Source organism: Pteronotus mesoamericanus, unplaced genomic scaffold (assembly GCF_021234165.1).
Source record: "Pteronotus mesoamericanus isolate MK-2021 breed Mesoamerican mustached bat unplaced genomic scaffold, CSHL_Meso_final contig_20, whole genome shotgun sequence".
In the NCBI taxonomy this organism is placed as follows: Eukaryota; Metazoa; Chordata; class Mammalia; order Chiroptera; family Mormoopidae; genus Pteronotus; species Pteronotus mesoamericanus.
In genome coordinates this window covers 39,452,887-39,467,970 of record NW_026555085.1, presented here as the reverse complement: position 1 = coordinate 39,467,970, position 15,084 = coordinate 39,452,887, and the positions used below count along the sequence as shown (strand labels likewise).

The 15,084-nt window shown below is 32.7% G+C and overlaps 1 protein-coding gene across 1 annotated transcript in view; it reads left to right on the top strand.

The window, feature by feature from the left end:
• The window catches only part of PHIP (pleckstrin homology domain interacting protein), a 130,266-nt gene extending 115,506 nt beyond the window's left edge, over positions 1-14,760 (top strand). Inside the window, exons 36-40 of the mRNA XM_054569644.1 lie at positions 3,663-3,815; positions 4,560-4,723; positions 5,160-5,419; positions 5,925-6,122; positions 9,349-14,760. Coding sequence (XP_054425619.1) covers positions 3,663-3,815; positions 4,560-4,723; positions 5,160-5,419; positions 5,925-6,122; positions 9,349-9,980 — 1,407 coding nt within the window. The 3' untranslated portion in view covers positions 9,981-14,760. The remainder of the gene's footprint in view (positions 1-3,662; positions 3,816-4,559; positions 4,724-5,159; positions 5,420-5,924; positions 6,123-9,348) is intronic.
• The last annotated feature ends 324 nt before the right edge of the window (positions 14,761-15,084 follow it).

The following is a 15,084-nucleotide window of genomic DNA, read 5'->3' as shown; positions in this document are numbered from 1 at the left end:
AATAGAACTAAAAAATTGTGGATGTTATGTATAAAAGGAATATAAGAAGATTATAAAAGGTGGCAAGAAGAGGAAGGACCAGCTAGGGACCTCAGGACCTGATGAATAACACAGTAGTGAATTTCCTAGCTGTGTGTTTTGCCTTATATATTCCACCCTGGATACTGGATAAACTGACAACCTAGAAATGCCAATGTGCACTCTCCAGAAAAGCCTGCTCTCTCCAACTAGTGGAAGAGGAAGGGGCAGCTTAGCAACACAAAAAATTTGTAGACAGTAGCTGCTTTACTCTAACCAAATATCATAGAAAAAATTGTGGTCTTACCCCTTTCCCACTCTAAAGGCCAGTGGAGAGCCATTTCCATGCTTCCCAAATACCAGCCTAGACTTCAACCCCAGCCTGGCAGTAATGAGGTACCCCTGCCCTACCTTACTGGGCAATAACAGTGGATGCCAAGTGGAGAGCCAGAGCTTTGACCATTGGTCCCTGGTAACAAAGCTACTCCCCGTAGTGTCAGTAGAGGCCATGCAGTCACAAAGTTACTCCCACCCTAGCTGGCATTCCTGTCCCTTCCAGAAGTTTCAAGGAGCTACTCCTCAATCATTGAGTGTCAGTGGAGGCCAAATAAAACCTGGACTTCACCCCCACCTACCAGTAACACGGCAGTGCCCTCTCTTGGCCCAATGAGTGGGGTCAGTGGAGGCCCACAAAAAGCAACAGATTTAAATGTCCAAGTTTCAATCAAAAATCATTTATCATACCAAGTTTCAAAAAAGAATTAAAAATCAAATGGAAATAGAACTGAAAAATAATAACTGAAATAAAAACTCACTGAAGAGAACAGAGGAAAAAATTGATGAACATGAAGATAAAAAATAAGGGTCGGGGAGGTAGGTAGTTCTTCCCATCACTTGAACTGGGAAAATGTTGATATTATATTTTGATTATTATGTATACATTATAAAATACCTGAGCAACCACTTAAAAAACTGTACAGAGAGTTATAGACATGAACATTACAGAGAAATCAAGTGAAATTCTAAGATCTGTTCAAGTGACTCATAAAATGGGAAAAAATTAAAAAACAAAAAAAAATAAAATGAGACATAATTAAAATCACGTAGTGTCTTCTAACCGCAATGTAATGAAACTAGACATCAATAACAGAAACGTAACAAGAAGATCTTCAAACAGATGATAACTAAACAAGATACTTCTAAATAATCGATAATTCAAAGACGACTCAGGAAATTAAAAAATAAATGGAATGGAATGAAAATGAGTATAACATACCAAAATGTGTGCGATGCAACTGAAGCAGTGCAGAGAAACTGATAGCACTGAGTAGTCCATCAGAAGGTGAAAAGTCTCAAATAAATAATTTAATGTCTAGTCTCAAGAACCTAGGAAAAGAAGAATAAAATTAACCAAAAGTGAGCAGAAGAAATATAAGAGCAGAAATCAATGAAACAAAACAGAAAAACAATAGAAAAAAATCCACAAAACCAAAAGCTGATACTTGGAAAAGGTTAGTAAAATCAAGAAAGTTCTATTAAGATTTACAAAGCTAAAAAGGAAAAAAGACACAAATTGGTAATACCAGGAATGCAATAGGGGATATCACTACAAACCCTACAGATAACAAAAGGATGATAAGGAATACTACAAGCAACTCCACACATATAAATTTGACATCCTAAGTGAACAGGCCAATTTTAAAACTACAAATGACCATAATTCGCCCCATATGAATAGATCATTTAACTAGCCCTATAAGGAAATTTAATTTGCAGTTAAAAACTTTCAAAAAAGAAATCTCTAAAGCCAGATACCTTCACTGTAGAATTCTACCAAATGTTTAAAGATTTAACACAAATTCTACACAGTTTCTCCACAGGTAGAGAAGAAAACACTTCATTCAGTCTCTAAAGCCAGTATTACCCTGCTCTCAAAACCAGACAAAAATAGTGCAAAAGAAAAAACTTAAAATTCGTAATAAAATATCAGCAAATTAGAATTCACCAGCATATAAAAATGATTTTATGCCATGACTAAGTGGGGTTTTTCCCAGGGATGTGAAACTGCTTCTGTATTCAAAACAGTCGATCAATGTAATTCATCATATTAAAGGAGAAGAATCATACAATCATGTACATTAATGCAGAAAAAGCATTTGACAAAATGGCTTTTGTTTGTTCTAAGAAGGTACATAATGGATATGATAATGGTATGGTAGAGTCAGCATGGCCACATGAGAAGAGAAGGAAGCTTGGAAAGAAGTTTATTGTATTTGCAGGTACTAGGGAAGAGGCCACCCAATGCCACTTAGCACCACAGGGAATCACCACGTTTTCATCAGGTGGCAGATGACAGGAGCAGGGGAAAAGCTTAGGCCGTTCCCCATCTTGGGATATCTGTGAGAGGCAAGCAGGGCAGGGTAAACAGTTTAGGTTTGACTACTTTGAATAATTTCAGTGGGGCATTGAGAGATAAAGAGGTGGTGGTTTTTCATATAAAAGTGTGTTCCCAGTGCAGTCCTTTGCTATCTCTGAGAACCAGCTATCCCTGGGAAGGGCAGCATTTTCTCAGGTCTATAAGGAAGACCCGAAAATGCCAGAGCATCAAGAATACAGAAAATAAGAAAGTATAGTTAATATAATTGGCCTTGCGATGAATGGATGCCAAATAGACAAATACATAATCTAAGAAAACTGGGAATAAAGAGGAACTTCCATAACTTGATAAAAAGAAATTATTAAATAAACTGTAGCTAACATCATGCTTAATAATGAAAATCTGAATGTTTTCTCCCTAAGTTGGGAATAAGTCAAGAATGTCCATTTTCACTGCTATTCAATATAGTACTGCAAATTCTAGCCAATGGAATAAGGCAAGAAAGGAAATAAAAAGTATGCTGATTGTTAAGGAAGAAATAAAAGTGTTCCTGTTTGTAACTTGCAATAATCCTGTTTGCTTTATGGTAAAATATATTTGATCATAATTTAAACTTGATGGTTCAAAGTTAAGTTATATTTCAAAAAATACAGTTACATACTTCAAGGCTATGGAAAAGGCAGGGTACTCTATATTCCTATTAAGAGATAACTATATTCAGAAAATTGTCTGCTGTTCACTTGCTTTTTTCTGCTTTCATTTGTCTGTTTTTATTGCTTTTTTATACATGATTGGGTAGAGACTTTGGGTGATTTCACTTCTCTGTGAAATGAAGTGCATAGACTTGGTGACAACAATTTAAAATGATTATGTTTCAGTGAGTCAACAACCTTTAGAGTTTGTAGATGGCATAAAGTTTTGTGTTTTTATAGCAAACATATTTAATTATAGAACTGAGATTTTTCAATACATTTTTAATCCTTTTTTTCCCAGCGTAAATCCACCATTTACCTTTCTCCCAAGGTGGGGAGGGGAGGAAAGCAGAACTTCATAGCTTCTTAATGAGAAAAATCCTCTGTTGGCTGCAATATAAGGGAGAGGGCATCAGAAAAAAAGGGAACCTTGATGAGGAAAACAAGGAATGATTATTAGTTGTCCTAGGACTTTTGTTCATCACAGATATTGTACGTGAATCCCTGTGCTGAGATATAATGCCTTGCAGTAGTGATGATGATGATAATAATACCATGTATTTCTCCTCTCTTAGGACTACAGAGACATCATTGACACTCCAATGGATTTTGCTACCGTTAGAGAAACTTTAGAGGCTGGAAATTATGAGTCACCAATGGAGTTATGTAAAGATGTCAGACTTATTTTTAGTAATTCTAAAGCGTATACACCAAGCAAAAGATCAAGGGTATATAATTAAATTGTTTTCTTTTATGTTTAAATTAAATGAAATTATTAGAAAAAGTTTGTCGTCTTTATGTAAAATTTAGAGCAAAATTTACAAACTTTCTATGTTCTTAATAGTATCCTAGTAGAAAAAAGAATGACTCCTTTCTACTTTGTTCCTTCTATGAACTAACACTAATGTTACTAATGTTCGGGGATGGTTACTTTTCTTGAAGTAGTGTGGTTGAATAGATACCCACATACATGTTGTCCTGGTATATATTAGGGCTACATGGGCTTAAATTTTGTAGCTAGTCTGACTTAATAGAAAGGAGCATTTTTGCAAATGATTTCATAAAAATTAGTAAAACTTTAATTTACCTATTTGGCCAGACAAGACATTCCAAAAGGGAGATATGTGTAAATGAAATGAGAAAAAATAAGTAGGTACTTTTAGGCAGCAATGGAAAACAGGTTCAGATCATCAGGGATAGTTTCATTATGACTGTTTACAGAAGTACTGCTAGTATCAGCCGTCTCACTTCATAACAGGTCTTTTCTTTAAGAATCTCAAAGATTGGATGATTCCCAGTCTAAATACAAAAATTATTGTAAAATGCCCCAGTTTTACTCTTCATCAAAAGAGACTGGAAAAAGCAGTTTAAATTTTAAAAACTTTTGGCTAGATAAATATTTAAATTATATGTTAATATTTACTGAACATTTTCTTTCGAGAAATATTTGAATAGTTTTTTTCTTACTGTAGATTTACAGCATGAGTTTGCGCCTGTCTGCGTTCTTTGAAGAACACATCAGTTCAGTTTTATCAGATTATAAATCTGCTCTTCGTTTTCATAAAAGAAATACAATAACCAAAAGGAGGAAGAAAAGAAACAGGAGCAGCTCTGTTTCCAGTAGTGTTGCATCAAGGTATTGGATTTCTTTTAAACAGCATCAGCTGATCTATAACTTTGTTATCTAAATAATAGAGCTCGATGTTTTTTAATACTTCCTTTACTATTCCCTATATTGCAGAATGATATATTTGACATGCAAGTTCCTATGATGTGGAGGATTTTTAATCTTTTAACTAAAGCTATACTAGTGTAAGTGCTTAAATTCAAACTGCTAAATCTATACAGAAACAGCATTTTTAGGATAGTGATGGCATCATGCTTTCTGTCATATATAACTATAGCATTTACAGCGATCCTTCACTAAATATTCCATATGAAATCCACTACAAATCTCATATTTTAACATATTTCATAATAGTTCAAATGTTGAATCCAATAGTATTTATAAAACTGTTTTACTCATCCTCATAGAGCTATAAGAGTAACTAATGATACTATTTTATTTACAGCCCTGAAAGGAAGAAAAGAATCGTAAAACCCCAACTTAAGTCAGATATCTCTACCTCTGCATTCTCTACACCTACGCGATTAGTACCACCAAGGCACAATGCTGCTCAGATAAATGGTAAAACAGAATCCAGTTCTGTAGTTCGAACCAGAAGCAACCGGGTGGTTGTAGATCCAGTTACCACTGAGCAACCATCTACTTCTTCAGAAGCAAAGACTTTTATTTCAAAAACTAATACATCTGCAATGCTGGGGAAAACAAGTAAGAATCAGTTACAATTTCTAAATTGAAGTATACATAATGATTTTTAAAATTTACACTTTTACTTTGCCAAATAAAATATATGTCAGTAATTTCTAGCAGACATTGTTGGTTTTTCTTTATTGTTTTTGCTCTTATAAAAAAATTTATTTTTAATAAGAAAATTGAGGTTAATGAGTGTCAGTGCTTAAAAATGGCAACTCTTACCCAGGCTGCCTAAATTTAAACCCTACTATCCAGACTTCCTAGCAATTTGCCATGATTTGACTTCATAATCTTGAAGTGACTGGACAGCTTCTAAAGGTCTAAAATTAAAAATTTATTTGTTTATGCTTTTTTCCTATTTTGAAAGTAGATTTCCTAAAGAACTTTTAAGCATCCCTCAGGTTTTGTCCTCTTGGCTAATTTAAGCAATTCAGGTTACAAGTAATCCCAACCTTCTTGCTTGTTTTAAGTTAAATAACTCTTAGCTTTTAATGTTTGTGTGTATGTGTGTGTGTTTTAGTTCTAGAGAACTCTGTGAAACATTCCAAAACCTTGAATACTCTTCCAAGTCCTGGTCAATCCAATTTTAGTCATGACACTAGGAATAATTCTGCAAAAGAAAATTTGGAAAAGGAAAAGCCAGTCAAACGTAAAATGAAGTCATCTGTGCTCTCCAGGACATCCACTCTTTCAAAGTCATCAGCTGTCATTGAACAAGGTAGGGTGTTATTTGTATCTTTCAAGATACAGTGGATCATTCTTAAAAATGATGCTTTTGTTGGAGTTATATCAACTTTTTAGGTTGCTCATTTAGAAGTCACATTCTGTAGTAGCAGATTAACTTAGACATCTTTTGATTTTCAGCGTTGTGCCAAAAGCAAACGTATTAATTGTTTTAAAGGCTAAGAAAAAGCTTCTGTATGGAAATGAAAACAAATTGTAGAGTCAAAGGCTTTTAAGGATGTAAATTAGTTTTTAACTTCATGATGACAAAACCTAAAAAAAATATTTCCGAGAAGTTTAAATTAAATTGAATTTAGTTAACCCATAGAGCAGTCTCCAGTTTTTTAGAAAGATTAGTTATTACATCACAAAATTCAATACATCAAACTTTTTACTAAATAATAATTTATCAGGGTTATCTACAACCATACCCTCTATTCTAGGATACAACTTTTGGCCTTTTACAGTTATTCTTCCAAGTTCTTTCACCTGCAGATTTTCATTATACAGGCATTATGCTTGAAAAATGAAGGTAAATGATATAAATACACCTTATGACATGTTAAAACTATTATGGCTTATTGTCAACAGACACCTCAATGATAAGCATTTTGTATTGTGACTTCCAGTTGTATCTAAACTATTTCATCTTCAATGTTCTTCCCAGAAACCTCTCAAAATTTAATTTTTAATTGAATTGCCCTCATTTTGATTACTGGCATTGGGATCTATCAGCTGATACAAGCTTAAAATCTGGGAGTCATCCTAGCCTTCTCTTCAGCATCCAAATCTACTTGACAGTCATTAGTTTCTTTTGTTTCTTCCTCTTTAACATCTCTAAAGCCTCTTCCCTTTTTTCTCTTCTCACTTCATGGCCTTATTTCAGGCTTACAGAATTTGTTACCTGGACTGTTGTCTTAATTTCCTAACTGGCCTCTCTGCCTCAGTTCTTAACTCTTCCTTATCCAATCCATTTTCCACATTGCAGCCAAAGTGATCTTCCTCATCATTTCTCTCTAGTACAAAGTGCACAGGCATACACACACTTAAGAAATCCTTTCCTGCTTTCCAACCATATATAGAATCAGATTTTAATGTTTTTGCATATTATACAGGACTCTTCATTACTTGGCTGTTGCCTAACATTCCAGCTTTGCTTATTTGCTTCCCCTCTTCTATGTCCCAGCCATCCCAAACTACTTGGAAGTTCCTGAATATCATTGGTGTTTTCTCCCTTTCGAGTGTCTTTTCTTTTCCGTCTAGTTTAATGGTTTTCTACTACTTTTTAAATTTTACTTTGAAATGTCATCTTCAGGAAACCTTCTCCTAGGCTCTTTAGACAAAATCAAGCACTTTGTGTTCCCAGAACACCCTGTTCATTGATTTTTGTGGCAGGTAAACTGTTGAGAAAATTATTATTTTTTTTACATGTGTCTGTTTACAGTAGTATCAGAATTCCTGTGTCTAACTATTCAGTTCAGTAAATAGGCAAATGACTTCGTATATGTGTCCTTTACATTTTCTTTCTTTCTGAACTGAGTTAAAAGTTTTAAATCGTAGATTGGCCTTGCTTTTATCACTACGGAATCCTAATGAAATCAAATGTATATAGTGAATTGGTACTGGCATTACAATAGGGGAGGTCCAGTAGCCAATTTGATTTATGATTTTTGAGTATTGTGAATACATAAGAGTACCAACACAGTATGGAAATACAATTAGCTATTAAATAAGTCATTAATGAATATGTCATTTAAAATTTCTTAGTAGCTACTTCTAGTAACAACAGATAAAATTATCCATTTTATTAATGTTTTCTTTATTCTCTTATATCCAAAATATTATCATTTCAACATGTAATCAACATTTCAAAATGTATACTACTTCCGTTTTCAAATTTAAATTTAATTAAAAACTCAGTTCCTCAATTTTATAGGTACATTGCAGGTGCTTAGTAGCCTCAAGATTAGTAACTACCAGGACAGCGAAGGTCCAGATCAGTGACACTTTTCAAGCTCTTGAATTTCTTTTTAAGAGAGCTGCATTAGTCCTTAACCTTTTTAGGTTATATATTGCTTTATGAAGTTGATGAAACATGTAGTCCTTTTCCCAGAAAATGCACATAAGAATATCAACACAAAATTTGGACCATTTCAAGGAGTTCCAGGAGCTCCTGAACTCACATCTGTAGAACTTCTTTAGTGGGTACATGGACTCGATATTCAGGACCCTTGTCAGTAGTCTTAATGGAAAACAAATGAAAAGACTTAGAGAATTCTCAGGCAGATTAAGTGTAATTGTTAGAAAATGCTTAACTACTTTGTGCATGCACACACTTCTTCCCTGCCCTTCTCCCTGCCTCATCATTATAGAAAACCACCAATCTAAAGAAAATCATTTGTACTTCAGGAGTCAGGAAATGAGGGCTTTGCCTTCTCTGCTACTGGATCTAACGTTTTGTGAGTCTTTTTGATGTTTTTTTTCTTGATATTTATGAGTACAACTCCAACCTATGACAAAAAAAATACCATTTGGAAGCTGCTTTAAAAGAGAAAGCAGCTTCCATCTCTGTGGATTTCCTTTAAAGTATTATTGCATTGTAAATCACATAGCACAATCAAACAAAAAACTTCAGAATTTTAGAAGAAAAAAGTTAGTGGTAGTGCATGTATGTTATCTTCTTCTTCATCTGAAAGAGTAATAGATATATTTTTTTTAACCACAGAAAGGCAGTGCATCATGGTCTGTACATATAATTTGATCTCCCAAAATTTTTTTAAATAAAGCTTTATTATGGAGATAGTTAACGTGGTATTTTAATCATGATAATGGTGATATACATACAAGCATACCTTGGAGATAGTGCAGTTCCAGTTCTAAACTACCTCAATAAAGCTAATGTGGCAGTAAAGTAAGTCACAGGAATTTTTTGGCTTACTAGTGCTCATAAGTTATATTGATACTACACTGTAGTCTATAAAATGTACAGTGGCATTATGTCTAAAGAAAATAATGTTTAAAAATATTTTATTGCTAAAAAATGTTAACCATCATCTGAGCCTTTGGGGATAATGGTGCTGGTAGACTTGCATGATGCAGTAAAAAAATGATTAGGATTATGTCATTATGTGTAACTATATCAATGGCCTTATTGATTAGTTTGAGGATTAAATAAAAAAGCAGTTCTGTATATTAAGTGTGATGTTGTTCCTTTTTAACAGATTGTAAGAACAATGCTCTTATACCAGGAAGCATTCAAGTAAATGGCCATGGAGGGCAGCCGTCTAAACTTGTGAAGAGGGGGCCTGGAAGGAAACCTAAGGTAGAAGTTAATACCAGTGGTGGTGAACTTATACACAAGAAAAGGGGTAGAAAACCCAAAAAGCTACAGTATGCAAAGCCAGAAACTGCAGAGCAAAATAATGTGCATTCTATCAGAGATGAAGTCGTTCCTTCTTCAACATGCAATTTTCTTTCTGAAACTAATACTGTACAGGAGGATTTGTTACAGAAAAAGAGTCGTGGAGGCAGAAAACCCAAAAGGAAGACGACACAAAAACTAGACTCAGATCTCATAGTCCCCACAAGTGTTAAAATGCTAAGGAGAAGTAACCGAAAAAAGACAGACGATCCTATGGAAAAGGAAGAAGAGTTTGAGGGACTTAAAGGCTCTGAACCCCACATGAGAACTAGAAACCAAGGTCGAAGGACAGCTTTCTATAATGAGGATGACTCTGAAGAGGAGCAAAGGCAGCTGTTGTTTGAAGACACCTCTTTGACTTTTGGAACATCAAGCAGAGGACGAGTCCGAAAGTTGACTGAAAAAGCAAAAGCTAATTTAATTGGTTGGTAATGCATACCAGACTATTTTACTTCAGAATCATAAAGCAGGTACAGTTAAGGAATATGTAGAACTAAGGCTTCTGCTTCCTTGCTGCTGTGGTGGATTAGGGAATGTTATGATTTGATTTGCAAAAAAAAAGTAAACAAACTTAAGACACTTCACTTCTTTAAATGAATATATATAAATATATACATATATATTTTAAATGTTTGCTATTTATTACCCTTAGATAGGTTATGCATTTCAATATTCATTTCATTCACTGTTCCGGGGGAAAAAAAGGAATTGAGGACCTATAATGAATTCCCAGTTTATTTCTGGAAAAGACAGTTCTGCTACATTTTTAAGGAGCGTAATATTCCTAGTGATAGAGCATTTCATGTTAAAACAAATTATTTTTGACCAAGCCAGGTACATTTCTATTGCTATAAGAAGTTGTGCCCCCTAGGAAGACATATGTTACCAGAGCAGCAGTAAATTAAGAAATGTGTTTCCTCTAAAGATAAATATAAAACTCCCACAATTTGATACCCTAAAGAGTTTAGTTTTCATTATACAATGCTGATCTACAAAGAATCTAGAGGAGGCTTTTGCTGTATTCCATTTCTGCCAAACGTAAGAGAAAATGTACTGATGAAAAGGAAACATATCCACATTGGAAAACATTTGACTGTCTAATTTTTCAGACCTTGATTCTTGTATCAATCACTCGATCTCTGTTTATTGTGCCAAAGACTGAGAATCAGTGCAGTGGGAAGCCTGTTTTTGACTGTCAGGACAGCATACACTTTTCAATATTGGAAAGGCTATATATTATTCTAAAGAGCAAGTTATTAAAGAGTTATGCTGAGATGTATCTTTTTTTGGTACTAATAGTAGAAAATAATGCACTGGCGGGTCCTTTGACAGAGATGTTTTAGAGGAAGTGTTTAAGTGGTTAAAGGATTCAAGGAAAATACAGGAAAAAGGTATGGGATTTGATGTTTACTTATTGATCTGGATTAATGTCATTTCTAAACTTTAGACATATCTAATAGGCTAAAATGATTTAAAAAGAAATATGTCTGTATGTGTGTATATATTGATAAATGGGTATAATTAAATATATATACAAACACATACTTACTTATATACTATTACCCAGGTATAAATTCTTTTCTTCAGGATTTTTTTAGATAGTGGTAGAATAAAAATAATTTTAAAATGTCATACTTTATAGTTTAATTTTAAGGGGAAGATTGGTTATTTTCAATTATTAAAAGTTAAAATAGGCCAAATCACTTTTTATGCAATCATGTTTTATACAGTGGTCTCATTGCACATTGTGTTTTTTCTGCACTTTTTACGGTATCCTTATCACGCTGGTATGTCAATATACACCCTAAAGAAAAGTTCCATTTAATGATTGTGCCTTGTATTCTATTATTTTTTGCATCATTAGTAAAATTAAGTTGTCTATTGTAAATGATAATTATATGACTTAGGAGAATGTATTGCTATATGTACTGCTATGGAAAAGGAAGCAGTTATTTATTTGTTTATGGTACATTACTTATTTTATACCTTAAAAACCAACATAAATACCATTTCTATTGTTTAAAAATTATTGCCCATTTTTAAAAAGTTGAAAGAATGTAGTATTTTCTGAGGACTGGTATGGTACAAAAATGTAACCAAAATTTTCAGATACTACATTTTTTTTTAAGTGAGGATGAGAAAATATGTATCAGCATTGACCCTACTGTGGAAAAATAAAGACTTTAATTGAACCTTGGCAAAATACATTACATAATTATTTTACTTATTTCTGATAGGGATAAATGTTAGCTGTCATTTAATTGTTTTGAAGATAAATGGAAAGCAGTGCATTTGGGCTTTTTAAATTGTTTGTAACTAAATTTGTACAGAAATCCTGTGAAATTAAGTAAACCATTTTCCAGATCTTAACTGGATTGCTGTGATTTTGCAGTTAAAAAATAATTTCAAATTTTTCAGGTTTTTGTATATTTATTTTTTTCTAACAAATATATTTACTATATAATTAAAATTCAGTAGCCGAACTCTTCATAATGCAGAAATGGATGGCTTGGTTGTATAGTAAAATGAGTCTTTCAGTTACACCATTATTGAAAATAATAGTGTATATGTTTGAAATTTGTCATTAAAGTAATTTGTTGCTTTTGAAGGCAATCTATTTGAAACATAATTTCCTGATGTTATCTGCATTGTGTTAGAAAAAAATAATAGACTATAAATCCATTTTTGTAAAAAAATGTGTACAGTTCTAAAGTGTGTACAGAAAAAGGAAGCACGTACACAGTCTTAGAGTGGAATATACCTCTACTACAGTGTATGGATTAGTTCTAACTCTTGAGCAAGAAACGAGTATTTACCATTTTACCTGCAGCAAGTAAATGTATTACTCCTGTTCTAAAGACACTGTATATTTATGACCTTATTTGGACATTATTAGACACTGGTTTCTTAGTAAAGCAAAAATGACTTGGATGAGATTATTTGTAATTGAAACACTTAAAAATGTATTAGTAATACCAGATATATTTAGATTTTTATATTTTTATAATTTAGCTTCTATACATTGCAGAAGTTCAATTGAGAAATTTAAGTCATCATCATATTTTTGTTTTGTTTGACCACTTGGAAAATATCTTCTTTTAGACAGTGACTCCATGTATGTACTGTTTATAGGTAAAAGGAAATGTTGGCAGTTGTCTTGGGTGAGCAATAAAAAAAAAACCCTCAAGTTTACTGAAAATTTCAGAAATATAATCTGTTACATGCATGGAAATTGTAAATCAATTTATGTATTTTTAAGTACCTAATCCTAATATTCTCTCCTTTCATCCCAACATTCTCGAGTCCCAGTCAGATCTTAAAAAACTATAAAATGTTGCTAATGAGCAGTTAAACATTTACTCTAACTACAGTATCACAACTGGGCAATAGATACATACTTAAAATTTTATCTTTCACGGTCTGCTATTATGGCGTTAGACTATTTTCTGCATATATTTCTGTGTTTGTGTACTAAAGATTTGTTGGTCTTATATCTATTGTTTTTATTATAGCACTTCACAAATTTAAACTTTTATTTTGACAAAACTATCACCCTCAAATTTAATCAGAATAACTATATAGAATATTTGTGAGTTTGGATCACATCTGAGACATGAACTTGGCTAAATTTACTATCACTTGGAAATGAGATACACTGATCGGCAAACCAATCCTCATGTGGCATGTATGTGTCAACATCTAGAACTGTCCCTTATCTGCAGTGCAGTAGATTAATTAGACATTTTAACAAGTGTATTCAAATAACATTTTTGCTTATGTGATATTAACATTTACGTTTTAAAATATGATTTGTAATATAAATTAACTCATCCAGTTAATATTGTTTACTCTAATTCTAGCATTCCATTTTATAAATAACAACATACTTACATCTCTCAAATGTCAACTGGAAGCAATTTGATTTTCAGTTTTCTATCCAATGAAAAAAAATTATTATTCTGAATGTTTTTGTTCACCTGAAACTTTCTTTTGAGTAGACTGAAAGGACCAAGATACTTGAGTATTTAAAGGGCTTTGTGTTCCTTATATGCAGGAAATATATAATTTTAAAAGTCATAATAGGAGAAGTACTTTTATGTTCTGTGAATTACCCCCATACTTAGAAAGTAGTTTTTATTTTACAGGATAGGATGAGAAATTGTTTAGTTATGTTTAGGTGAGAATTTATTTTCCTATTAAAATTGGAAAAATAGACCTTTCCCTTTCTTTTCTCCTTGCATTTATCCTCAGTTCCTCAAATTTCCAAGTGATCTGAACTAAATATTACATTTACTAAGAAACTTATTTTTGTTCTTAATTATACTGAGCTAATCACCCCAAATGAAAAGTCATTTCATACTAAGTACAGTACCCAAGAAGTGGTCAAATTGAATCAGAAGCCTGTAAGTACCACTTTTGACACTCAAGATAAACCTTGTACACACTGCACGAAAACCATTAGAAAATATTATGAGCTATAAATACTTATTTTTAGTTTTGTTAGCTCTGTGTTGAAATACTTTTTTAATGCAGATAAAATCATCAGGAAATTTAACCAACCTTATATGGCACAAACCAAATACATATAGTGGGTGGCTATGAGTTTCTTCATTTAAGGAACTACAAGAATAGGTTTGAGATGATATATAGTACACATATGGTGCAGATGCACACGTATGCTCGTTACTTTTAAGAGTGTGTATTAATCACAGTGATAAACTATAAATTGAGACAAAATACAAAGTTACATTTTTGGACCATATTAAAACTGCAGGACATGGGGTCTTATTAAGGATTTTTTAGAAAACTTAAATCCTGTCACACAATATTTAGACATGTAGAATGTAGTTCAATTTTTAAAAAGTAACTGACCTAGAGGGTTAAAGTTGAAACTGACACATTTTCAAATTAAAATTATGCTTATTTTGTACAGAAAATGTTAAACACAAGCAAATTTGTTGTATGTAATAAGTAACAGAGTTTAAAGACAAATTAATTATTTAGCTCTACTGAGGTTTTTGTTGTTTTCTTCCAGAAACCTGGAGTATCATGTTTATAAATGGCAGTCTCACACCACAATAGCAGTGCCCTTTCTTTCTGTACATATTGATTGGACCTTTCTTTACTGTTATGTGGACACTTTCTATGTTAGTTTTGATGCATAATTCTTTGAATCCTTTTATACTAGAATGTATGTGTAAGAATTCCTGTCCCTGCAATGTAGTAACTACAAACTTATTTTTAAATAAATAGAAAACTTGTTTTTCTAAACTATTTGGTAGAGCCTCATGATTTCTTTATTATTTGCTCTTTGTTTTTTTTTGGTGGCTCATGAAGCACTCGGTACATAATTTCAACAGGCACTGTATTAAGCTGTTTGGTAAATATTGATACATTAAAAATTGCCAATGCTCTGTTTAGCAAACTGTTAAAATTACTAGCCGATCAGTATTGTGGGTATCTTAATATTTAATTCCAACATAACTGAAGGTTAAAAGTGAATCATTTTAGCTGTGTACATTTAATAATTTCATTG